We start from the raw sequence: 26276 nt of genomic DNA, 5'->3' as shown, positions 1-26276 counted from the left end.
CCACATGTTCAGTCGTCATGGAAACACGACAGTTTGTTCTGTTTTTGTCATTTTGACTTGTGACTCCAGTGTCTCGTGCTGTTGCCTTTAAAGTCAGAGACTCTTCGACAGACTGTAGCGTCGGTTTCCTGCAGTGGCTGAATGTGGCCAGCAGGGGGCGACACAGGCCTGCCGTCCAGCAGCAGTGAACCGCTCGGTTTGGTTCTTTGTTTTTCAGTTCACGGTGAATAAAAGCAGTAAAAACAAGCCGCGCGTGCAGCAGAGGCGCGTGCAGCAGAGGCGCGTGAGCGCCACACAGAAGTCACAATGAGGGGAGGAAGAGAAGAGAGTGATGCTGGGCGGAGAGGAAAAACCCGGGATTTCCACCGGCGGGAGGAAGGTCCCCGAGGACAGGTGTGTGTGTGTGTGTGTGTGTGTGTGTGTGTGTGTGTGTGTGTGTGTGTGTGTGTGTGTGTGTGTGTGTGTGGTGATAAAAGGATGGTGAAGTTGAAAGTGAAGCTGAAGCAGCGCAGCCGAGCAGGTGAGCCTCTTCTCCTCTTCTTCCTCCTCTTCTGCTGAAATTCCTCCAGAAAACTGATTTAAAGAAAAGATGAATGAAGCCACTTCCTGTGCACGTCTTCAGTGAAAGACATGAAGGTTTATGATCCTCCTGAGGATGTTTCCAGGTCAGAGGCCTTTTTTAGGAACTGGAGCTCGAACCAGTGACCCTGTGAGCACGGCAGTGTGTCGCTCTGGTTGGTTTGTTTGGGTCAGAGAACGGAGTCGGGTCGAGTCGTGGATTTTCCAGGGCTGAGAGTCGAACCCGGTCAGTGTGAGAACGAAGGTTCCGTCATGGTCCGGGATCGATCCGGTCCCGGTCCAGAGGATCACCAGGTTCCAGGATCCGCTGGGTGTTCTGGCCTGGAAGAACAGGAAGACAAGTGTCCTTCGGTTCCGTCGTCGGTGTTTTGTTCCAGACCTCTGTTCTGCCCGGAATGTGGAACCTTCCCAGTTTTCCCGTTCTGCAGTAGAACCGGAGTGGGAGCGTTCCAGACGCTCATCCCGCTTCCAGCAGGTCTGAATCCTGAGCCCATCGGCTGAGCCTTGCTCGGAGGCTCCCCGGCGGATTCTGACGGTTCGCCGTTTGACGTCGGCCATGTTTGTTTACGAGTGGATGGAGGAGCTTGGAAATGCTCCGAATTCCAGGTGGAGGCTGCTGTGACGGAGGTCTGGGGGGCGGGGGGGCCGGAGAGCTCTGCCGATCCCCCCTTATAAGGCCGTCCCCGGCGGCGGGGGGAGGGGCGGCGGGGGGAGGGGGAGGGGGAGGGGGAGGGGGCCGGCCGGGGCTGCAGGATGTTCTCACAGGATGTGATGGAACTCTGAGATGAGGAGCGGAGAGTCGGCCGAGAGGAGCGCCGGGTCCGAGGAGCCGCCGCCGCCGTGAAGGCTTCCCGAGGAGAGGTCAGAGTTCAGCCAGAGAGAGGTACCGGGGCCGGGGGGGCCGGGGGGGGGCAGGAGGAGGCGGGGGGGACGGAGGGGGGGAACTTCACACTCCGTCTGCTCGCTCAACTCGCCGGGAAAAACACAGGAGGAGATGAAGGAGGGTCGGCTGGACGCCAACATCACCACGGAACCGAACCGAACTCGCTCTAAACTCTGATCTGAACCTGGAGACTCGCTCTAAACTCTGATCTGAACCTGGAGACTCGCTCTAAACTCTGATCTGAACCCGGAGACTCGCTCTAAACTCTGATCTGAACCTGGAGACTCGCTCTAAACTCTGATCTGAACCCGGAGACTCGCTCTAAACTCTGATCTGAACCCGGAGACTCGCTCTAAACTCTGATCTGAACCTGGAGACTCGCTCTAAACTCTGATCTGAACCCGGAGACTCGCTCTAAACTCTGATCTGAACCTGGAGACTCACTCTAAACTCTGATCTGAACCTGGAGACTCGCTCGAAACTCTGATCTGAACCTGGAGACTCGCTCTAAACTCTGATCTGAACCTGGAGACTCGCTCTAAACTCTGATCTGAACCTGGAGACTCGCTCGAAACTCTGATCTGAACCTGGAGACTCGCTCTAAACTCTGATCTGAACCTGGAGACTCGCTCTAAACTCTGATCTGAACCTGGAGACTCGCTCTAAACTCTGATCTGAACCTGGAGACTCGCTCGAAACTCTGATCTGAACCTGGAGACTCGCTCTAAACTCTGATCTGAACCCGGAGACTCGCTCTAAACTCTGATCTGAACCTGGAGACTCGCTCTAAACTCTGATCTGAACCTGGAGACTCGCTCTAAACTCTGATCTGAACCCGGAGACTCGCTCTAAACTCTGATCTGAACCCGGAGACTCGCTCTAAACTCTGATCTGAACCTGGAGACTCGCTCTAAACTCTGATCTGAACCCGGAGACTCGCTCTAAACTCTGATCTGAACCCGGAGACCTCGCTCTAAACTCTGATCTGAACCCGGAGACTCGCTCTAAACTCTGATCTGAACCTGGAGACTCGCTCTAAACTCTGATCTGAACCCGGAGACTCGCTCTAAACTCTGATCTGAACCTGGAGACTCGCTCTAAACTCTGATCTGAACCTGGAGACTCGCTCTAAACTCTGATCTGAACCTGGAGACTCGCTCTAAACTCTGATCTGAACCTGGAGACTCGCTCGAAACTCTAAATGTTCGTGAAGCTAACATCAGACTATGGAGCATCTTCCTGTCTGTCTCGGTGTTTTGTCTTAATATATAGTTTTCACTTCAGGATCGTGTTTTAAAAAGTTGTTCTTCTTGTTGTCATGGAGACAAACGTGATGTTTTAACAAATTCAAGAGTTTCCACCTGGAAACGTCGTCATGAAAACAGGCTTTTATGTTCAGTGTTGGACTTCAGTCTGAGGGTTTTGATCTGGGACTCAGAGCGTCGTGGTTGAGTGGGTTCTCCAGTGGGTTCTCCAGTGGGTTCTCCAGCGGGTTCTCCAGTGGGTTCTCCAGCGGGTTCTCCAGCGGGTTCTCCAGCGGGTTCTCCAGTGGGTTCTCCAGCGGGTTCTCCAGCCTCAGACTGAGCCCATGTGCTTCAGGTCAGGTTCCTCTCAGGTGTTTCCGCTGGCGGCCGCCGGGTCGGAGGCTGATGTGTGTGGAGTGACTCAGACGAACGCAGAGCAGTAACCCGGCGCGAGCCGCTGAGTCACGGTTCCTCGGTACGACGGTTCTGCAGCGGGTTCTGTGGAAGTGTCAGGCAGAAAGCCCCGGCGGAGGAACAGCCCATAGGTCAGAAGTCAGCAGCCGCTTCCCTTTTCCAGCCGTATCAGCCGCAGCAGCTTCCTGCGCTCAGCATTGATGTGGCCGCCGGCTCTGCGTGTGTGTTTACGTGTGTGTGTGTGTGTGTGTGTGTGTGTGTCTGTGTGTACGCTGCAGGATGATGGCCGCCGTCCAGCTCCTCCTGCTGATGGTCGGCTGCATGGCGGCGTCTGCCCGGCGTCCCCGAGACGTCCCGCCCTGCCAGGTGGTGAGTGGACCCGGCTCTGCATGTTCTACCTGAGTGTGTGTGTGTGTTCATTTTCCCCACAAGGATAGGAAAACCTGCTGGATGTGCCTTGTGGGACCTTCTTCCGGTCCTCATGAGGGAAACAGTGTTTTCTTGACCATGTTGTTGTTACTGAAAACAGTCAAAGGTCAAAACATTTCTTTAGGGTTCGGCTGTGTGGTGGTCAGGGTCAGGGTCAGGGTCAGGGTCTGGGTCTGGGTCAGGGTCAGGGTCTGGGTCTGGGTCAGGGTCAGGGTCTGGGTCTGGGTCTGGGTCTGGGTCTGGGTCTGGGTCTGGGGTTAGTAAATGTATTATGTCAATGAGTGTCCTCACAAGGATAGAAATACAAACCTGTGTGTGTGTGTGTGTGTGTGTGTATGTGTGTGTGTGTGTGTGTGTGTGTGAAGGATGGATGAGATTCATCAGAAACACCTTCCTTCACTTCACTCCAGTTTCAGAGTTTATTTCAAAGTCAGGGTGGACCTCGCTGAGTAAAACATGATTCATGTTTTTCACGGTTTGATGTTAATCTGTAATTTTACATCGATTCAGTTTAATCTTCATCTTTAATCTTAAACTTTAATCTTAATCTTTCATTTAATTAGTTGGTCTTAATCTTTAATTGTAATTTTTATCCATAAACTCTGGTTTTCATTTAGTCTAAATGTTTAATTGTAATCTCTTCTTTTAAATGTTGGTTTTAATCCTTAATCTTCCGTCTTGATTTTGATTTGTTCATAAAATATCTTTCCTCTCCTGCTTCCTGCGTTTCCTCTCAGGCTGATCGGAGGTTCTCCTGGACGAGAACAGATTAGAACAGGTTAGAACAGGTTAGCACAGGTTAGAACAGATTAGAACAGGTTAGAACAGATTAGAACAGATTAGAACAGGTTAGAACAGATTAGAACAGATTAGAACAGGTTAGAACAGGTTAGAACAGGTTAGAACAGATTAGAACAGGTTAGAACAGGTTAGAACAGGTTAGAACAGGTTAGAACAGATTAGAACAGGTTAGAACAGGTTAGAACAGATTAGAACAGATTAGAACAGGTTAGAACAGATTAGAACAGATTAGAACAGGTTAGAACAGGTTAGAACAGGTTAGAACAGATTAGAACAGGTTAGAACAGGTTAGAACAGGTTAGAACAGGTTAGAACAGATTAGAACAGGTTAGAACAGATTAGAACAGGTTAGAACAGGTTAGAACAGATTAGAACAGATTAGAACAGGTTAGAACAGGTTAGAACAGATTAGAACAGGTTAGAACAGGTTAGAACAGATTAGAACAGGTTAGAACAGATTAGAACAGGTTAGAACAGATTAGAACAGGTTAGAACAGATTAGAACAGATTAGAACAGGTTAGAACAGATTAGAACAGATTAGAACAGGTTAGAACAGGTTAGAACAGGTTAGAACAGATTAGAACAGGTTAGAACAGGTTAGAACAGATTAGAACAGGTTAGAACAGGTTAGAACAGGTTAGAACAGATTAGAACAGATTAGAAGAGGTTAGAACAGATTAGAACAGGTTAGAACAGGTTAGAACAGATTAGAACAGGTTAGAACAGATTAGAAGAGGTTAGAACAGATTAGAACAGATTAGAACAGGTTAGAACAGGTTAGAACAGATTAGAACAGATTAGAACAGGTTAGAACAGATTAGAACAGGTTAGAACTGGTTAGAACAGATTAGAACAGATTAGAACAGGTTAGAACAGATTAGAACAGGTTAGAACAGGTTAGAACAGATTAGAACAGATTAGAACAGATTAGAACAGGTTAGAACAGGTTAGAACAGGTTAGAACAGATTAGAACAGATTAGAACAGGTTAGAACAGGTTAGAACAGATTAGAACAGGTTAGAACAGGTTAGAACAGGTTAGAACAGGTTAGAACAGATTAGAACAGGTTAGAACAGATTAGAACAGGTTAGAACAGGTTAGAACAGATTAGAACAGATTAGAACAGGTTAGAACAGGTTAGAACAGATTAGAACAGGTTAGAACAGGTTAGAACAGATTAGAACAGATTAGAACAGGTTAGAACAGGTTAGAACAGGTTAGAACAGATTAGAACAGGTTAGAACAGATTAGAACAGATTAGAACAGGTTAGAACAGATTAGAACAGGTTAGAACAGGTTAGAACAGATTAGAACAGATTAGAACAGATTAGAACAGGTTAGAACAGGTTAGAACAGATTAGAACAGGTTAGAACAGGTTAGAACAGGTTAGAACAGATTAGAACAGATTAGAAGAGGTTAGAACAGATTAGAACAGGTTAGAACAGATTAGAACAGGTTAGAACAGATTAGAACAGGTTAGAACAGGTTAGAACAGATTAGAACAGATTAGAACAGGTTAGAACAGGTTAGAACAGATTAGAACAGGTTAGAACAGGTTAGAACAGGTTAGAACAGATTAGAACAGATTAGAAGAGGTTAGAACAGATTAGAACAGGTTAGAACAGGTTAGAACAGGTTAGAACAGATTAGAACAGGTTAGAACAGATTAGAAGAGGTTAGAACAGGTTAGAACAGATTAGAACAGGTTAGAACAGGTTAGAACAGATTAGAACAGATTAGAACAGATTAGAACAGGTTAGAACAGATTAGAACAGGTTAGAACAGGTTAGAACAGGTTAGAACAGGTTAGAACAGATTAGAACAGGTTAGAACAGGTTAGAACAGATTAGAACAGGTTAGAACAGATTAGAACAGGTTAGAACAGATTAGAACAGATTAGAACAGGTTAGAACAGGTTAGAACAGATTAGAACAGATTAGAACAGATTAGAACAGATTAGAACAGGTTAGAACAGATTAGAACAGATTAGAACAGATTAGAACAGGTTAGAACAGGTTAGAACAGATTAGAACAGGTTAGAACAGGTTAGAACAGGTTAGAACAGATTAGAACAGATTAGAAGAGGTTAGAACAGGTTAGAACAGATTAGAACAGGTTAGAACAGGTTAGAACAGGTTAGAACAGGTTAGAACAGATTAGAACAGGTTAGAACAGGTTAGAACAGGTTAGAACAGATTAGAACAGGTTAGAACAGGTTAGAACAGATTAGAACAGATTAGAACAGGTTAGAACAGGTTAGAACAGATTAGAACAGGTTAGAACAGGTTAGAACAGATTAGAACAGATTAGAACAGGTTAGAACAGGTTAGAACAGATTAGAACAGGTTAGAACAGGTTAGAACAGGTTAGAACAGATTAGAACAGATTAGAACAGATTAGAACAGATTAGAACAGGTTAGAACAGATTAGAACAGGGGGAACGTCTGAGGCGTGGGTTTGAGGATGTGGGAAAAGACCATCAGAATGAAATAAACCTCGGTTCTCGTCCTGCTTTCTAAAAATACACCGTAGTGAAACCGCCGCCAGCCGCGGGGCGGCTGTGGATCAGTGGGGAGAGCAGTCGTCTTGCGGCGGGAGGTTGTTAGTTCGATTCCTGTCTCCCCCTGTCTGCTTGTCAAAGTGTCCTTGGGCAAGACACTGAACCCCAGATCACCCCCAGTGGACGGACGGAGCGCCCGGCATGGCGGCCGTCCACTGCTGTGAGACTGCAGAGGAAGCGCTGTAGAAGTGCAGGACGTTTACCAGCTAACTTCACTCTGATCTCATCTTAATTTCACTCTAGACTCACTGTAGTCTCACTCTTATCTCACTCTAGACTCACTGTAGTCTCACTCTTATCTCACTCTAGACTCACTGTAGTCTCACTCTTATCTCACTCTAGACTCACTGTAGTCTCACTCTTATCTCACTCTAGACTCACTGTAGTCTCACTCTTATCTCACTGTAGACTCAGGCTAAACTCTCTAAACTGGCTCTAAACTGGTTCTCGTCTCACACGAGACCAAATGTTAACAAAGTCTAATCTCACTGTTTAACATTAAAACAGGATGTGTGTGTGTGTGTGTGTGTGTGTGTGTGTGTTCTCGTATTTCTATCCTTGTTGGGGCCAAATGTCCCCACAAGGATAGCAAAACGTGGAACGACGTGCCTTGTGGGGACCTTTTTCCGGTCCTAAGTAGGAGAAACAGTGTTTTCTTGACCATGTTGTTGTTACTGAAAAAAGTAAAAGGTCAAAAACATTTCTTTAGGGTTAGGCTTTGTTGTGGTGTGGGTTAGGGTTAGGGTAAGGGTCAGGGTTAGGGGCTAGACATGAATGGGAGTCAATGGACGGTCCCCACAAGGATAGAAATACAAGACTTTATGTGCGTGCGTGTGTGTGTGTGTGTGTGTGTGTGTGCGTGCGTGTGTGTGTGTGTGTGTTTGGGGCGGAGACTATTTTATAGACTGTTTCTGGATGGAGGGTCTCGTGGACACATGGTTTCAATTTCAGGCTGCAGTTCATGGGTGGAGGGGTGGAGGGGGGGTGGAGGGATGGGGGGTGGGGGGCAGGCTGATGCTCATCAAGATGTTTTCACTTTTCTTCTGGAACTTTTTCAACTTTTTTAATGAAACTAAAGATTTATTGAAATATTTCAGTTATAAATCCTGAAGAGCCTCCAGGACCAGGACTAAACCAGGCTGTGTGTGTGTGTGTGTGTGTGTGTGTGTGTGTGTGTGTGTGTGTGTGTGTCCTCAGGTCCAGTCCCAGGTCTTCTGCAGTGACCTCAGTCTGAGCGCCGTCCCGGTGCCCCTCCCCCACGGCGTCCAGCTGCTGGACCTGTCCAGGAACCGGGTGCAGAACCTGACCCGGGAGACCCTGGCCTTCCACACCGGCCTCCAGCACCTGGACCTCCACTCCAACAGGATCCGCTTCATCCAGCCGGGCCTCTTCGGAACCATGAGCCAGCTCCGGGTCCTGGACCTGTCCCGGAACCGGCTCAGCGTCTTCGCCCAGTCGGGGCAGAGCGTGGGCGCGCTGGCGTCCGTCCAGTCGCTGGACCTGTCTCACAACGGACTCTTCACCGGGATGTCGGACTCCTTCCTGGCCGACTCGCCGGCCCTGCAGAACCTGTCCCTGGAGGGGAACAGCATCACCAGGATCTCCCGGACCACGTTCTCCGGCTCGCTGGCCCTGAGGAGGATCAGCCTCCGGGACAACGTGGTCCTGGAGATCGAGGACGGAGCGTTCGACTCGCTGGACCAGCTGACCGACCTGGACCTGTCCCGGAACTCCATCTCCTGCATCACGGACTTCAACCTGTACAGCCTGGAGAGGCTCAACCTGAGCCGGAACAGCGTGGAACGGTTCCACAGCGCCCCGGCCGGCGTCTTCCGGCTCCTGGCTCTGGACCTGAGCCAAAACAACATGCTGTACTTCCCGGTGCTGCCGGAGAACAACGTGCTGGAACACCTGGACGTGTCGCACAACCGGCTGCAGAGCGTCAACGCCAGCGGCAGCCCGGACCGGGAACCCAGCCGGGTCTTCAACCGGCTGCGGGTTCTGGACCTGAGCTTCAACCGGCTGCGGGACCTGCCCCAGTGCTTCTTCTACTGCATGGCGCTGCTCCGGGTCCTCAACGTCAGCCACAACTGCGTCCCGGCGTTCTCCGTGTCCGACCCGGACGTCCTGGCCCGGGTCCGGACCGTGGACCTGAGCTTCAACGCCCTGCGGAGTCTGGCGTTCGGGGAGGACGCCCTGCAGCGGCTGGAGGACCTCTTCCTGCAGGGCAACCAGCTCCGCACTGTGGACCAGAACCTGTTCCAGAGGCTGTCCGGTCTCAGGTACCTGCAGCTGGACCAGAACCGGCTGGAGGTCTGCGCCACCGAGCAGAACCGCAGAACCGGGCCGGAGCCGTCCGGCTGCGTGTCCCTGTCCTCGGTGAGGAACCTGCACTTCCTCTACCTGTCGGGGAACCACCTGAGGACTTTACCCGCCGACGCGTTCTCCCACACCCCCCTGCAGCTGCTGGACCTGTCCCAGAACCCGGGTCTGGACTTGCACGCGGACTCCCTGCGCGGCCTGGAGACCTCGCTGGTCCACCTCCTCCTGCGGGAGAACGACCTGTCCAGCCTGAGCACCGACCTGTCGGCGCTGCGGGGCCTCCGGCACGTCGACCTGTCCACCAACCGGCTGAGCCGCCTGCCGGCCTGGACCCGGGAGTCCGGCATCGAGTCCCTGAACCTGCAGAACAACAGCCTGGTCACGCTGGAGCCCAGCACCATGGCGGCGCTGGAGCGCTCCCTGAAGACGCTGTACGTCGGTTCCAACCCGCTGCGCTGCTGCGACAGCCTGGGCGTGGTGCGCCTGGTGCGGCGGGCCGCCGTGCGGGTTCCCGACATCGAGGCCGTGACCTGCCGGCACCGGGACCGGCCGGACCCGCTCAGCCTGCGCCGGGTCACCGAGGACATGTGCCGCGCGCCGCGCTTGCCCGGGTACCTGGCCGCCGCCCTGCTGGCGCTGCTGGCGGCGGCACTGGCGCTGGGGCTGCTGGTCAAATGCTGCCGCGCCCGGAGGCACAAAGGCAGCCGGAGCTTCAGCGCATGAGGAGAACCCACGCCGCAGAACCTGAAGGAACGCCGCAGAACCTGAAGGAACGCCTCAGAACGTGAAGGACATGAAGGATCTGACGTCTCCGCTGTGGAACCACGGACCGCTGAAGGACTTGACCACATCAGCTAGCTAGTCGTTAGCATGACGCTGCAGGTCGGCGGTTCAAACGCCTCCTGCGGCGGCCGAAGCGCGATTTTGGAATGTTTTGAAGTCACGTGACCTCGAGTAGCAGCTGGCGAGCTGGAAGCTTCAGATCGTTGACAAAACGCGGCTGAAACACAGCAGCTCCCGTCAGCGCGGCGATGCTAACGAGGCTGAAACGGAGCAGCTCCCGTCAGCGTGGCGATGCTAACGAGGCTGAAACGGAGCAGCTCCCGTCAGCGCGGCGATGCTAACGAGGCTGAAACGGAGCAGCTCCCGTCAGCGCGGCGATGCTAACGAGGCTGAAACGGAGCAGCTCCCGTCAGCGCGGCGATGCTAACGAGGCTGAAACGGAGCAGCTCCCGTCAGCGCGGCGATGCTAACGAGGCTGAAACGTCACGCTTCAGCAGCTGTTTCCCTGCTGAAGCTGGAATGTTCCCACCTCCCGGTTCCTCAGCGGTTCTGTGCAGAACTCCAGCTTTTTGAGGCTCGATCGGTTTTGAGAAACAGATTAAAAAGCGTCAGAGAAAAGTGCCGGTCGGACCGGTTCCGGTCAGACACGTCTTTGTTCCTGGCGCACGGCGGTGGTCGGCTTCGCCGCGCCGTCTGTTGAATGTAAAATGAAGAATCCGACTGAAACACTACAGCAGAACCACACCCAGAACCTGGGAGGTTCTGTTCACGCCGCCTCGGACAGATGTTCTGCCAGAACCACTCCAGCTGCTTCCTCTGTTCAGTCACTCAGTCCCAGCTCAATGTGAGCCAGGTGTCAAATAACGCCCGCCTCGTCAGACGGAGACGGCAGCAGAAATCCGTCCCTTTCTAGAAATGATCTGCGGAATGTTTGGGATCTCGGTCCGTTTAAGATACAGTCCGGTTCCGCTGAGACGGAGTCCGAAGCAGCAGAAGGTCTTCAGGTTTTTCAGCGAGTTTCCAGGAAACACGGAAACTTCGGCGGCTTCCTTAACGCTAAAAATAAAGAGGGGGAAACACTACGACCGGCTGTGCAACACACACCTCTTTGTTCCTGAAGTCACACGCTTTTCTTTACCCATGATGCACTTTAAACAGCCGCCACTCTGACTGTCTCTAACACCACAACACTAAAGCCCGAACAGAGTCAGGAGTCCGAGCTCTCCAGCTCTCACTGTTTCATCACACACTTGTGTCCTGTTTTGATGTTTTGATGTAAAAATCTTGAATCGGGACTGAAGGTCAAATCGTTCCGCTGCGTCTTTCTAGGTTCCGTTTGGTCGAGTTTCATTCAGCGGCGGCCCGGATCCGGCTGCTGATACCGGCTCCGGCCAGCAGGTGGAGCAGCAGCTCATTTCGCCAGCCTGCATTCAGCCTCACCGCGCCGCCTCGTACCGCGCCGCCGTGTACTGCACCACGCCGTGCTGCGCCGCGCTGCACCACGCCGCGCTGCACCACGCCGCGCTGCACCGCGCCGCGTGGCGTGGAATTACAGTAAACGGCTTCCGGAACCTTTAAAGACAGGCTGACGCCGAATTGTTGTGTTCCACCACCAGAATGCAACGATTCAGCAGCATCGTGGTTCCAGTGGCGTATCGTTACGTCATTCCGCCGTATCGTCACATTCCAGCGCCGCGTCATTACATGGCGGCACGGTATTCTGTCATTACATTCCGACGCCACATCGTCACGTTCCGGCGCCGGAACATGACCATATCATCCTGTTCCTCAGTGTGAGCTGCAGCTTGAGAGCAGGTTCCTGTGGATTTTACTCTGAAAGGGTTTCTCTTCCGGTCATGTAAACAGTCTATTGAATGAAGGTTTTCTACTTCCTGTTCGTTTGTTTTCTATTAAACACTGAAGATTCTCACAAAACTCTTAAGTTTGACTCTTCGTATTTCTGACATTCAGGCCGTTTTCACAGCAGCTGAGTCAACGCTCCGCTTTCAGGGAGAATTAAATCTGTTAGAGATTAAAGTCACAGTTTGTCGTTTCAGCCTCTGGTTTATGATTAAAATCAGCTCCGAAAATGTAAATAAAACTCCACAGTGGAAACAGATGTTTTCGTTTTTTAATATGACTTTAGTCACTTGAACACACACACACACACACACACACACACACACACACACACACACACACACACACACACACACTGAAGAGACGTTCACCTTATGTGACGCAGTGGGCGGGGCTAGATGTCAGTACTTCCGGGTTCCAGAGCCAATCAGACATCAGTTCCTGAGGTTTGTCAAACAAACCCAAACTCAACTTTTCACCATTTCATCTCTTCTCTCGTCACTTTTGCTTGTTTTTGTATTTTAAGCTTTGTTTTCCCGAATTTAAGAGATTCTTGTCATTCTAAATTTATCCATTTGAACCGTTTTTTTTTTTTCTCACTGTCACGTGTCACGTCGTCGTGGTGCGTTCAGGGCCCGTGGGGATTCAGAGGAATGAGTCCGCCTGTAGAGAACGAAGCCGGGATGTTTGCAGCTCCACTTCCTGCTGCGCTCGCCAGACAGACCGGGACGACGAGGGATTCACATGATCCGGAGAGATCCAGAGGAGGGATCTAGAGAGGCGATCCAGAGGAGGGTTCCAAAGGGGCAATCCAAAGGGGCAATCCAAAGGGGCGATCCAGAGGGGGGATCCAGAGGGGGGATCCAGAGGGGGGATCGAGAGGGGTTGATCCAGAGGGGGGATCCAGAGGGGTGATCCAGAGGAGGGATCCAGAGAGGCGATCCAGAGGGGTTGTTCCAGAGGGGCGATCCAGAGGAGGGATCCAGAGGAGGGATCCAGAGGGGGGATCCAGAGGGGTTGATCCAGAGGGGGGATCCAGAGGGGTGATCCAGAGGAGGGTTCCAGAGGGGCGATCCAGAGGAGGGATCCAGAGAGGCGATCCAGAGGGGGGATCCAGAGGGGCGATCCAAAGGGGCGATCCAGAGGAGGGTTCCAGAGGGGCGATCCAGAGGAGGGATCCAGAGGAGGGATCCTGAGAGGCGATCCAGAGGGGGGATCCAGAGGGGTTGATCCAGAGGGGCGATCCAAAGGGGCGATCCAGAGGAGGGTTCTAGAGGGGGGATCCAGAGGAGGGATCCAGAGGGGGGGATCCAGAGGGGTTGATCCAGAGTAGGGTTCCAAAGGGGGGATCCAGAGGGGTTGATCCAGAGGAGAGATCCAGAGGAGGGATCTAGAGGAGGGTTCCAGAGGGGGGGATCCAGAGGAGGGTTCCAGAGGGGCGATCCAGAGGAGGGATCCAGAGGGGGGATCCAGAGGAGGGATCCAGAGAGGCGATCCAGAGGGGGGATCCAGAGGGGGGATCCAGTGGAGGGATGCAGTGGAGAGTTCCAGAGGGGGGATCCAGAGGAGAGATCCAGAGGGGGGGATCCAGAGGGGGGATCCAGAGGAGGATTCCAGAGGGGCGATCCAGAGGAGGGTTCTAGAGGGGGGAATCCAGAGGAGGAATCCAGAGGAGGGATCCAGAGGAGGGTTCTAGAGGAGGGATCCAGAGGAAAGTTCCAGAGGAGGGAACCAGAGAAGGCTTCCAGAAGTGAGATCCAGAGGAGGGATCCAGAGGGGGGATCCAGCGGAGGGATCCAGCGGAGGGATCCAGTGGAGGGATCCAGTGGAGGGCTGATTTCAGTGTCTGGTATAAAATGTGGCGGACAGGATGAGGTTCTGACAGTTCTGGTCCGGGTTTCAGAGGACAGTTCCAGAGATTCTGGTGTGTTTTCAGAGGTTCCCCTCTAGAATCCGGTCCTGCAGGAGTGTCGGTTCTTTCGGAGACTCTTGTCTCACAAAACGAAAGCGCTCCCAGCAGGTCTTCGGATGATCTGTTCAGGACTTTGAAGAGTCTCTTTCTCCTCGGGTGCAGCAGGACGTCTCAGATTCTCGGCTCCTCAGTTCTCAGCAGTTTAATTTGTCAGAGTTCCTGTAACGTCCGGTTCTGGTCCCACAAAGAACTTTATCCAGCATGTCAGCTGGAGGAGGGGGCGTGGCTCCGTGGAACCACCTCCTCACGAAGGGGCGTGGCTCTGTGGAACCACCTCCTCACGAAGGGGCGTGGCTCTGTGGAACCACCTCCTCACGAAGGGGCATGGCTGCGTGGAACCACCTCCTCACGAAGGGGCGTGGCTGCGTGGAACCACCTCCTCACGAAGGGGCGTGGCTCCGTGGAACCACCTCCTCACGAAGGGGCGTGGCTCCGTGGAACCACCTCCTCACGAAGGGGTGTGGCTGCGTGGAACCACCTCCTCACGAAGGGGCGTGGCTCCGTGGAACCACCTCCTCACGAAGGGGCGTGGCTCCGTGGAACCACCTCCTCACGAAGGGGCGTGGCTCTGTGGAACCTCCTTTTATGTTTTCGCGTCTTTCAGCAGGTGGAGGCAGAGAGCCGCTCCTCCTTCTCCAGGGTCAAAGGTCAGTGTTTCTACTGGTCCTCTAGTGTTTTCCCGTCTGTCAGCAGGTGGAGGCATGATGTTAAACAGACTGAAAACTCAGTCGGAGAAAAGTGTTTCCTGTCGTTTTTGTCCTGGTTTCTTCCTCCTCCTGGTTTCTTGGACCTGAAGTCTCTGAAGCTGAAGCGGCTCCAGAAGCTTAGAAAGACGTTCAGGCCTTGATCAGATCAACCGGCGGCGACATGTTTCCTGTTTCCTGACTGAGTCACCCTCCAGGCTGAGTTCAGGCTGGACTTCATTCACAAACAGAAAACTCTTTTTTTTTCTTTTTTTTACGGATGAAACCAGTTCAGGCTGTTCAGTTGGATTTCTCCACACTGCCCCCCTCAGGAGTCCTGATGCTACTGCAGCCCGGTGAACTGAAGCTTCCAGGAGGAAAGACAGACATGGTCAAGGTCGGATGGATGGATGGATGGATGGATGGATGGATGGATGGATGGATGGATGGAGGGGGGGAGTGATCATTCAGGAGGAAACGCTGGAAACTGGACAGATTTCAGCTTTTCAAGTGTTGAGGTCCAGAGGAGGGAGCGGGGCCGATCAGATCTCTGATTGGACGGTTTCCTGCCGCCTGTCGATACCATCAGCTGCCATTGTTCCGTCACACGACGCCTGGCTGACGTTCTCTCAAACAGCTGTAACTCTGAGAACCAGACCTGGAGGATCCAGTTTAGACTGAAACAGAACCGGTATTCTCGCTGTGGGAGGAGCCAGAGACGCCGGCGAGGAAGTCTATCAGCTGGTTCCCTCTGTGACCAGCAGGTGTCTCTGTACGACCACCCTGACCCTGACCCTGACCCTGACCCTGACCCTGACCCTGACTCTGACCTCTGACCAGAGGTGGACAGAAAGTACTTTCCCGCGCCATGTTTTTGTTGTGCCCAGTCAGCTAACAGAGGGCGGGGCTGATCTGAATCACCTGCAACCAACAGTTCTGGGCCCAGGAGGTCACGATCCGCCCGGCTCTGCCAGGACCGCCTGGCTACATGGAAAACACGGCATGGGAGAGAACTTTCTGACCACCTCTGCCTCTGACCCTGACCCCTCACCCTGACCCCTGACCCCTGACGCCTGACTCTGACCCTGACCCCTGACCCCTCACCCTGACCCTGACCCTGACCCCTGACCCCTCACCCTGACCCTGACCCCTGACCCCTCACCCTGACCCCTGACTGAGGGAATGGCTGAAGCTCTCCAGGCGTCCTTCCTGCTGGGGGGTCGCGGAGGCTTCTGCTCCTCTGTGGGTGGAGGCGGGTCACCACCACCCGCCCTCCGAGCGGAAATCGGACCCCCCCCCCCCCCCCCCGACCCCGAGACGTCTTCCTGTCTCTGTTTATGAGATGAGCAGCGATAGCATCAGAGGACGGAAGCAGCGAGAGTCCAGACTGGAAACACTCCCTGTTCAAACACACATCTGGCTGAATCACAGCTGACGTTCCCAGCATTCCTCTGACGCTCCTCATCAACAGTAACGACTCGACTCAACGATCAGATCAGGGTGGAAAAGTGAGCATTAGCAGCAGGGCCAGCGCGAGCAACCAGACGGCAATAAAACATTATAAAAAGAGAGAGGGAATGTAAACACCGTCGGAAACGATCCAACATAAATTTCGCTGAGGAATGCAGGAGGAGGACCAGCGGTTCTCCTCATGAAGCCCCGTGACGTCCTGCCCTCCTCAGTGTCGCCTGCCGTCAGAGGCTGGAGGGACCACCGATCAGCTGACATGCGGCTCCATCCAGGTTCCTCTGGTTCTGCAGCACAGACAGAATTCCACGGAACTTCACCTCCGTCTCTCTCTCCTTCCTCCTCTGGGTTCTCCTTCCCGGGACTCCAGACAGTTCTGCTCTTTTGGACATCGGTTGACACTCTGATGGGGGACAACGTCCAGAAACTGTCATGGAGCGAATCGGGAGGGGACGGGAGGGAGAGGGGGAGGGGGGGCTGGGAGAGGGGGGGCTGGGAGAGGGGGGGGCTGGGAGAGGGGGGGCTGGGAGGGGGGGGCGACTCAGCAAATAAGACTATAGACGACTGTTATTATTCAATCGTCTTTGCTTATTTAGTTTAACAACCTATTTATACAGCTGTTGGCGCCCCCTGGTGGACGGAGCCCTCAGCATCTGTTATACTGCCTCCGCCACAGCCATCCAACAGCCATCCAACATCCAACATCCATCCAACATCCAACAGCCATCCAACATCCAACATCCATCCAACATCCAACAGCCATCCAACATCCATCCAACATCCAACAGCCATCCAACAGCCATCAAACATCCATCCAACATCCAACAGCCATCCAACAGCCATCAAACATCCATCCAACATCCAACAGCCATCCAACATCCATCCAACATCCAACAGCCATCCAACAGCCATCAAACATCCATCCAACATCCAACAGCCATCCAACAGCCATCCAACAGCCTTCCAACATCCATCCAACATCCAACAGCCATCCAACAGCCATCCAACAGTCATCCAACATCCAACATCCATCCAACATCCAACATCCATCCAACAGCCATCCAACAGCCATCCAACATCCAACAGCCATCCAACAGCCATCCAACAGTCATCCAACATCCATCCAACATCCAACAGCCATCCAACAGCCATCCAACAGTCATCCAACATCCAACATCCATCCAACATCCAACATCCATCCAACAGCCATCCAACAGCCATCCAACATCCAACATCCATCCAACATCCAACAGCCATCCAACATCCAACATCCATCCAACATCCAACAGCCATCCAACATCCATCCAACATCCAACAGCCATCCAACAGCCATCAAACATCCATCCAACATCCAACAGCCATCCAACAGCCATCAAACATCCATCCAACATCCAACAGCCATCCAACATCCATCCAACATCCAACAGCCATCCAACAGCCATCAAACATCCATCCAACATCCAACAGCCATCCAACAGCCATCCAACAGCCTTCCAACATCCATCCAACATCCAACAGCCATCCAACAGCCATCCAACAGTCATCCAACATCCAACATCCATCCAACATCCAACATCCATCCAACAGCCATCCAACAGCCATCCAACATCCAACAGCCATCCAACAGCCATCCAACAGTCATCCAACATCCATCCAACATCCAACAGCCATCCAACAGCCATCCAACAGTCATCCAACATCCAACATCCATCCAACATCCAACATCCATCCAACAGCCATCCAACAGCCATCCAACATCCAACATCCATCCAACATCCAACAGCCATCCAACATCCAACATCCATCCAACATCCAACAGCCATCCAACATCCATCCAACATCCAACAGCCATCCAACAGCCATCAAACATCCATCCAACATCCAACAGCCATCCAACAGCCATCAAACATCCATCCAACATCCAACAGCCATCCAACATCCATCCAACATCCAACAGCCATCCAACAGCCATCAAACATCCATCCAACATCCAACAGCCATCCAACAGCCATCCAACAGCCTTCCAACATCCATCCAACATCCAACAGCCATCCAACAGCCATCCAACAGTCATCCAACATCCAACATCCATCCAACATCCAACATCCATCCAACAGCCATCCAACATCCAACAGCCATCCAACAGCCATCCAACAGTCATCCAACATCCATCCAACATCCAACAGCCATCCAACAGCCATCCAACAGTCATCCAACATCCAACATCCATCCAACATCCAACATCCATCCAACAGCCATCCAACATCCATCCAACATCCAACAGCCATCCAACAGCCATCCAACAGTCATCCAACATCCAACATCCATCCAACATCCAACAGCCATCCAACAGCCATCCAACAGTCATCCAACATCCAACATCCATCCAACATCCAACATCCATCCAACATCCATCCAACAACCATCCAGCAGTCAAACACCATGTCTGGTCTGTTGTGCGGTTTGGATCTGGAGAACCGAGCTGGGAGGCGGACTGAGTTCTAGATAAGTTCCAGTAAACACAGCGTGACTGCTGCGTCTGGTTCTCGTCTCTGCAGAACGCCGCACAGCCTCCTCCTCCTCTGCGTGTGGTGGAATCCCGGCTCTCCCACGCCGCACTCGCTGTCCCCATCCATCAGCGGGTTGGTGGGAAAGGTCAGGGGTCGCCGGAGCCGCTGCAGGTTCGTTCCACATTAAACTTGTTTGGGAGGCAAAATACTGAAAGAATGGAATCGAACATCTGGCGTGGAGAACCAGGAAAACAACAGCAGGTCGTCGTGACGCCTTGAGGTGTTTCCAGGAACGCCGTGTTCAAACCTCCGCTGCGTTTAACGACCTGCAGACCGTCTGCAGCTGCCAGAACAACCGCTCTCAGCGCCAGAACCCGCCTAATGAGGTCCAGAACCCAGAGGGGACCAGGGTGGGCGCAGCGCCGGTTCCACAGCACCGGACTCAAGAGGTTCTACAGGATCTACCGGAACCTGGGACCTGGAGGGTTCTGCAGGACCTTCACACACACGACTGGTGTTTGGTCCAGAACAGTGAAATTTCATGAAATGTGCTCAGACTGGAATCTCTCTCTCTCTTTCTCTCTCTCACACACACACACACACACACACACACACACACACACACACACACACACACACACACACACACACACTCCTCCCGGTGACTCGGCTCGTTGTCGCCTCATCAGGTGAGTCAGATGATCAGGATGATCTGCTCAGGAAGGAGGGCAGTTCTGACCATTTCTGACCAGTTCTGACCGGTTCTGACCGGTCCTGGGCAGTTCTGAGCCGTTCTGAGCCGTTCTGTTGTGATTGCTCATCAGCGTTCTCCTCCTGGAAGCCACATGTTTCTGCTGCCCCCCCCCAGACGCTCCATCAGCCAGGAAACATGTTCTGTATCAGGAACCACGGGGAACCTCGGGGCCTGATCAGGCGGAGGAGCTGTGGACGGATGTTTGTCTCACAGCGGAGACCTCCACCCCTCTGCTCCGGTTCTACCAGGAGAACCTGAAACCAAACCAAACTGGCGAGGTTCTCCGGCCGTCTGGGATGAAGTCATCGCTTCACCTGCCACCTGACTGCAGAACCGAGAACTCAGACGCAGCTGCTTGATGGATGGAGGGATCTCCACCCATCACCTGATCTCCACCCAGCCGGCCTCCACCTGCTGCAGGAGGGGAGGGTTCTGGAAAGAAGGTTTGTTCAGAGTATTATTTTATCACAGTAACTAGTTACTACATTGAAACATTCTGGCGCTTCATAACTAGTTCCTCAAGTTACAGAGTAACTTGTAAGTTGCACTGGTATTCAGTTAGTAGTTAATTCAGCTGCAAAATAACCTTTAAGTTCTCTCTGCTCCGGGAGGTCAGAGGTCAGGTACAGTAACTAGATTAGTGAAAGTAAATGTTGCATCAGCTCCTGGAATACTCGGTGTGTTGTGGTGTCGCCGCCTTCTGGTGCAAATTGGAACTGAAGTCTAAACGTTGAAAGACGTTGAATTTGTTTATTAAAGATTTAAAGAAGGTGAAAGAAGTTTGACATCAGGAGGAGAGGATCACTTCTGGAACTGAAGTGGAACTGATCTGCTCCTGGTTTCAGCTTCAGCTGAGAACATTCAACCTTTTGGATTTAAAGTTTTAATGTTTCACGTTGCAGCGGAGACACTGGGATGTGCAGAGAGGAAAAGCTCCTCAGATGAACTGATCCTGTCAGGACAGCCTGGTCTTCTCTGTTTTCAGGACAGAAGAAGGCAAAACGTCCAGCAGCAGGAAGAGCCGCTGCCTCACCAGGAAAGGTGTTTAATGCAGAGTTAAATCCAGTTATACAGTGAGAATGAAACAGCCAGTCATCAGGACCGGAAGCACCAAACCATCCAGATGTTTACAGACAGGACGATGCAGTGGAGACAGAGAGTGTGAGCATCATGAGGCGTGAGGACCGAACCGGGACACGGGACTGAACCGAGACGCGGGACTGAACCGAGACGCGGGACTGAACCGAGACGCGGGACTGAACCGAGACACGGGACAGAGGCCCCCCCCCCCCCCCCCCCCCCCCCCCCCCCCGTGACAAGAGGCTCATGTAGGCGAGCTGATCAGGGAACCCATGTTCGAGTCCCAGTGGTGAACAGTTGTGACTTTGTGCCGTTTGTTTGCAAAAGTCAAAGACTCATTTTCCAACTCACAAGACACACACACACACACACACACACACACACACACACACACACACACACACACACACACACACACACACACAAACCTTCATATGTTTAAATAATAGTTACGGCAGTTTTCAGTAATTAAAAGTTTATTCATAGTTTTTAGGGTGACCGGTCCAATATGGCGGTGGCATTGACGTCTTCAGCACGCAAAGTGTGGCAGCGTGCTGTCGCAAAGACATTTGACATCTTGTCAGTACGGAAGCCTGTGAACACCAAACAGCTTCACGTTTGCATCTTATGAAACCAGAATGGAATGCCAGTAGTCGGATATATTTGTTCTTTTCAACTACATAAATTGAATAATGGATGTTATTTAAAGATAACTGGACTAAATCTGAGCAGTGTAAGCAACAACATTCATCGCCGTAAACAGAAAGAAGTGTCGTAAACATACAACATGGCTGCCTCCTTGACAGGACGCGGTGAGAGCTACAAAGACTAATTTCTCACAAAATGAACAAAATGTGATGTTTACGCGCTCGGTTTGGCTGCGACGTGTTTTAACAGGACTCTCTTTCCAGGTGTCGCTTTTATCCGGAGTATATGCGGGCAGTTTCCCTGCAGGTGAGCTTTACGTGGCTAGCTGTTAGCTTGAGATGCTAACTGTTAGCTTCCGAGCTAACTGCTGCACGAATCCACTGATTGGCGGTTTTGTGTGATTTCTGTCATCGACTCGTCTGAAGCGGTGTTATTTATTTCTATACACTGATCAATGTTTGGTTCTTTATTGTCACTGTAACGCGCTTTTGGTCGATTTTCCCATTTAGTTAAGTTATTTATCTGTTTTTAGAAAGCTTGAGCCTCATCAAGGATCCATTATTCGCTCAGGGCAGTCTGCAGATCGTGCACATCCCCCAAAGCACAGGACATTCATTCGTTCATTAATGTATTGTTTAATTCATTCTTTAAAACAAATGCAAATGAGCAGAAAGAAGTAAAACTTATATCTGCCCCTACCAACTTAAAATAATTGACAAAACAACAGTTTACATCGAGGTTTGCTATAAAAATAACCATTTCACAAGACATTTACAAAGTCAAAGTATTATAATTTCTCATTATACAGCAGTATCATCTTTTTATTAATTGTTCTTTTAAACATTTCGTGAAGCTATAAATGCACTGAGACATTTTAATTTTCCACAGACTGATTCCTTTCCCTTGGTTTGGTTTTTGACTCCGGTGATGAAAAGACTTCACTTCCTCGTAATTCATATTGACTTTCTCTCTTTTTAAATCTGTTTTGCAAAATCTCTGGAAATATTTTTTGTTGAGCTTTACCCATAGTTTTCAGGAGGTTGAGTTCTGCCAATTCATTGAATTTTAAAGATTTCAATAGTTTGAATATTGGATTTGTGTGATTCCGGTATCCTTCCTTTACAGCACCAACGGCTCCTTTCTGTATCAGGAAGTTTCACAGGAGCGTCCCCATATTTCCATTCAGTAGTTCCGATACGGAGCAGTGGAAATGAAGCGCTCATATGAAGTGACATCCTGAAGTCGTCCTGATTATTGTGGATTATTTCTGATTGGTGGCGCGTTGAGTCCTTCTGCAGGCCGTTCTTCCAGAAAGTCATGAGGTGATTCAGGCTCCACCGTGGAGAGTCAGGAAGTGTTGTGCACAGCTCAGCTCCTCCTCCGGGAATCTCCCCCTTTTATTTTTATTGTTGATTTGATCTGAGAGACATCAGGAAAAGACGATGATGATCAGAACTGTAATCTGGAAACCACATCATCAGCTGTCCACACGACTTTAAAATGTGATTTATTCTCCTTAAAGGTTACTGGAGGATCCTTAGAACCAATCAGAACAGTCTGGTTCCAGATCGTGATTGGGCAGTCATAAAGCCAGTCAGTGTGGGAACGCGTTAGCGGACGACGTGTCCTGTGGACTCGCCGCCTCTGGCGCTCTGGTTTGGAGCTCCGTGCGCAGAGCGTTGTTTAGGAAGTGACCAGCGCACCTGGTTCAGAAGCGGCGTGCTCCTCCCGGCGCCTCCGAAGACGGCCGGCCACAAAAGAGAACCTTGTTTGAGACGGCAGAGGACAGAAGAAAGGCCGTAGGAAAGAAGGCAGAACGTGTTCTACTGGAGATTCCTTTACGAGGCGGCGGACATTCAAAGCACGAAGGATTAGACCGATCAGGAGGAGGGGAGTTCCTGCTGGACAGGCGACCTGCTGGTCATCCCGTTCAGACGGTTCTGCTGCATGAACACGTCAGACTCTCCCGTACGGACCGTGTTCTGATGTACGACAGGAAGAAGAGTCGACATGATCAGACGGGTTTTAATCCTGTGAGAGACGACGCTCCAGCTGCGCCGATGGAAACAAACTGCCATGCGGCTGCCGTGCGCTCCCACCGTGCGCTCCCACCGTGCGCTCCCACCGTGCGCTCCCACCGTGCGCTCCCACCGTGCGCTCCCACCGTGCGCTCCCACCGTGCGCTCCCACCGTGCGCTCCCACCGTGCGCTCCCACAGGCCTCATGGAGGCAGCCGCGCATGCGGCGCTCCAGAAGTGGCAGGTCGGCCATGTTGTCCGAAATTGGCGGAGAATCCTCCAACCTGCCTTTAAAGACTCAGCTGTCAGCGTTCTGTGTCATCTGTGAGCCGGTTCTTCTCCCTGTGACCTTTAACCCCGTCCCCCCGTCCCCCGCAGGTCCCCGGCCCCGGGCCCGGGCCCCCAGCAGCTGTGCCGTCTCCACGCCGGCGCCGGGCTGCAGGCCCGGAACTGGGAGAAGAAGAACCTGCAGGTGTTTCCGCCGCAGCGTCCGGACGAGGCCCGGCGGCCGGCGGTGAGTCCCGGGATTCAGACGCGGTCCGGACTGGGAAGCGGGTCTAACGCTGCGGCGCGGTGGGGCAGTGGAGGGTGAGCCCGGAGGCGTCCGAGAGCCGGAGCGTCGCAGTGAATCCGGGAGAAGAAAGAACCAGACAGACCAGAGTTCTGCTGCCAGAGTGTCGGACCTGAGGATAAGGCTGGAGAATCTGAGAACGGACCGGACCGGACCGGACCGGACTGGATGGGACCGGACTGGACTGGATGGGACCGGACTGGACTGGATGGGACCACACTGGACCGGACTGGACTGGACTGGACTGGATGGGACCGGACTGGACCGGAGTGGACTGGACTGTATGGGACCGGACCAGACCGGACTGGACTGGATGGGAACAGACCGGACCGGACTCGACTGGATCGGACCGGACCGGACTGGCCTGGACTGGACCGGACTGGACTGGATGGGACCAGACAGGACTGGACCAGACTGGACTGGACTGGATGGGACCGGACTGGACTGGACTGGACTGGACTGGACTGGATGGGACCGGACTGGACTGGATGGGACCACACTGGACCGGACTGGACTGGACTGGACTGTATGGGACCGGACCAGACCGGACTGGACTGGATGGGAACAGACCGGACCAGACCAGACCGGACCGGACTCGACTGGATCGGACCGGACCGGACTGGCCTGGACTGGACCGGACTGGACTGGATGGGACCGGACTGGACTGGACTGGACTGGACTGGATGGGACCGGACTGGACTGGATGGGACCACACTGGACCGGACTGGACTGGACCGGAGTGGACTGGACTGGATGGGACCGGACCGGACCGGACCGGACTGGACTGGATGGGAACAGACCGGACCGGACCAGACCGGACCGGACTCGACTGGATCGGACCAGACCGGACCGGACTGGCCTGGATGGGACCAGACAGGACTGGACCAGACTGGACTGGACTGGATGAGACCAGACCGGACCAGACTGGACCGGACTGGACCGGATTGGACTGGATGGGACTGGACTGGATGGGACTGGACCAGAGGGGACCGGACAGGATTCAGCGGTTTATCGTCCACTTTAGTTTGTTGAGACGTTTGTGAATCTGGGAGCAGAACCAGCAGAACCGAATCCAGAACCTTGCAGCAGAACCTGAAGTGCTGACACACCAGGCGGGGGCCTCGCTCTCCGTCAGTCGGCCGTCCAGCCGTCCTCCGTCAGTCGGCCGTCCAGCCGTCCTCCGTCAGTCGGAGCCGTTTGAAGCGTCTGAGCTGAAGGCTGAAGCAGAGCGTTCAGCGCTTCACCGTTAAACCGGCTCAAAGAGAGTCCAGACTGCAGGGTGAGGGGGTGGAGTCCAACTCACTCTGCTCTCTCTCTCTCTCTGTCTCCCTCTGTCTCTCTCTCTCCCTCTCTCTCTCTCTGCAGGAGGTCTTCCACAGCAGGAGGCAGATCAAGTACAGCAAGGACAAGATGTGGTACCTGGCCAAGCTGGTGAGCCCTGCGGGGGGCGTGGGGGGGGAGCACTGTGGGGGGGGGGGGGCTGCTGGGGGGCGGGGCCACTGTAGGGGGGCGCGGCCGATGGTGGCGGTGTCCCTGGACTCAAACCGTGTGTCTCAGATCAGAGGGATGAGCGTGGACCAGGCCGTCGCTCAGCTGCAGTTCAGCGACAAGAAAGGAGCCCGAATCATGAAGGAGGTCAGTGGCGGCGGCGGCAGCCTTCCCTCCACCTTCCCTCCACCCTCCCTCCACCTTCCCTCCACCCTCCCTCCACCCTCCACCTTCCCTCCACCCTCCCTCCACCTTCCCTCCACCCTCCCTCCACCTTCCCCCCTCCCTCCACCCTCCCTCCACCCTCCCTCCACCCTCCACCCTCCACCCTCCACGTTCCGTCGCTCCGGTTCTCTCGTTCTGCTGCTCTCTGCTCAGGTGCTGCTGGAGGCGCAGGACCTGGCGGTGAGGAACCACAACGTGGAGCACAGGTCCAACCTGTATGTGGGTAGGTGTCTGCCCCGGCCCTCCTCTCGCTCCTCGTCCTCCCGCGCCGCTCACCCGCCTCTCTCTGCCGCCGCAGCCGAGTCCTTCTCCGGGAAAGGCCAGTACCTGAAGCGGATCCGGTACCACGGCCGCGGCATGTTCGGCATCATGGACCGGGTCTACTGCAGCTACTTCGTCCGGCTGGTGGAGGGCGCCGCGCCCCGGGGGGCGGGGCCCAGCCGCCTGGACCGGGCCCAGGACCACGTCCACAAACTCAAGAACCGCACCATCATCCACAGTCTGTGACCGGCCCGGTCCAGGTCCTGGTCCCGGTCCATGTCCCAGTCCCGGTCCCAGTCCCGGTCCCAGTCCCAGTCCCGGTCCCAGTCCCGGTCCCAGTCCCGGTCCCAGTCCAGGTCCCAGTCCCGGTCCAGTCTGTGTTCAGAGCTTTGTAAATAAATACATGAATCGTCCGACTGTTTTCTTTATTCCGGTAGAAAAAGGACAGAAGGAGTAAAAGTTCTGGACCTCTTTTAGGGTTCTGGTCTCCAGTTCCCAGTATGTCAAACATAATCCTGGTGGACTGGATTAAACCCAGATCTGATCCCAAACTGGGTATTTCAAACAGCGTTTAATCTTGATCATTTCAATCCAGATTAGGAAATCCAATCCTGCCTTTAATCCAGACTTGAGCCTCTGTTGGGTATTTCAAAACTTCAGTCCCAAATCTGGATCAGTTTTCTCCAGTTCATCCACCTCGGGGTGGACCAGAGTCTGATCCA

At 53.0% G+C, this 26276-nt stretch overlaps 2 protein-coding genes across 7 annotated transcripts; both read left to right on the top strand.

Moving 5' to 3' along the window:
• The first annotated feature begins 498 nt into the window (after positions 1-498).
• On the top strand, positions 499-11955 carry lrrc32 (leucine rich repeat containing 32). Of its 6 annotated transcripts, none has more exons than XM_030086669.1 (4): positions 1357-1462; positions 3062-3251; positions 3399-3489; positions 8110-11955. In XM_030086669.1, the coding sequence occupies exons 3-4, from the start codon at positions 3400-3402 to the stop codon at positions 9955-9957; spliced, it is 1938 nt and encodes a 645-aa protein (XP_029942529.1). In that variant the 5' UTR covers positions 1357-1462; positions 3062-3251; position 3399; the 3' UTR covers positions 9958-11955. The 6 variants fall into 6 exon arrangements, with proteins under 6 accessions (XP_029942533.1, XP_029942528.1, XP_029942532.1 ...); XM_030086671.1 differs by having other exon boundaries at positions 1371-1440; XM_030086673.1 differs by lacking the exons at positions 1357-1462; positions 3062-3251 and adding an exon at positions 499-520.
• A 9144-nt stretch (positions 11956-21099) lies between these two features.
• On the top strand, positions 21100-25936 carry mrpl22 (mitochondrial ribosomal protein L22). The gene is made up of 7 exons (XM_030086676.1): positions 21100-21155; positions 21255-21297; positions 23388-23523; positions 24946-25011; positions 25138-25215; positions 25447-25516; positions 25592-25936. Exons 1-7 carry the CDS (start codon positions 21131-21133, stop codon positions 25798-25800), a joined length of 627 nt encoding a protein of 208 aa, XP_029942536.1. The 5' UTR covers positions 21100-21130; the 3' UTR covers positions 25801-25936.
• The last annotated feature ends 340 nt before the right edge of the window (positions 25937-26276 follow it).

The sequence above is a fragment of the Salarias fasciatus genome, unplaced genomic scaffold (assembly GCF_902148845.1).
Source record: "Salarias fasciatus unplaced genomic scaffold, fSalaFa1.1, whole genome shotgun sequence".
NCBI lineage: Eukaryota > Metazoa > Chordata > Actinopteri > Blenniiformes > Blenniidae > Salarias > Salarias fasciatus.
Note: the sequence above shows the minus strand (reverse complement) of the source record. Positions and strands in the feature narration are given on the sequence as shown.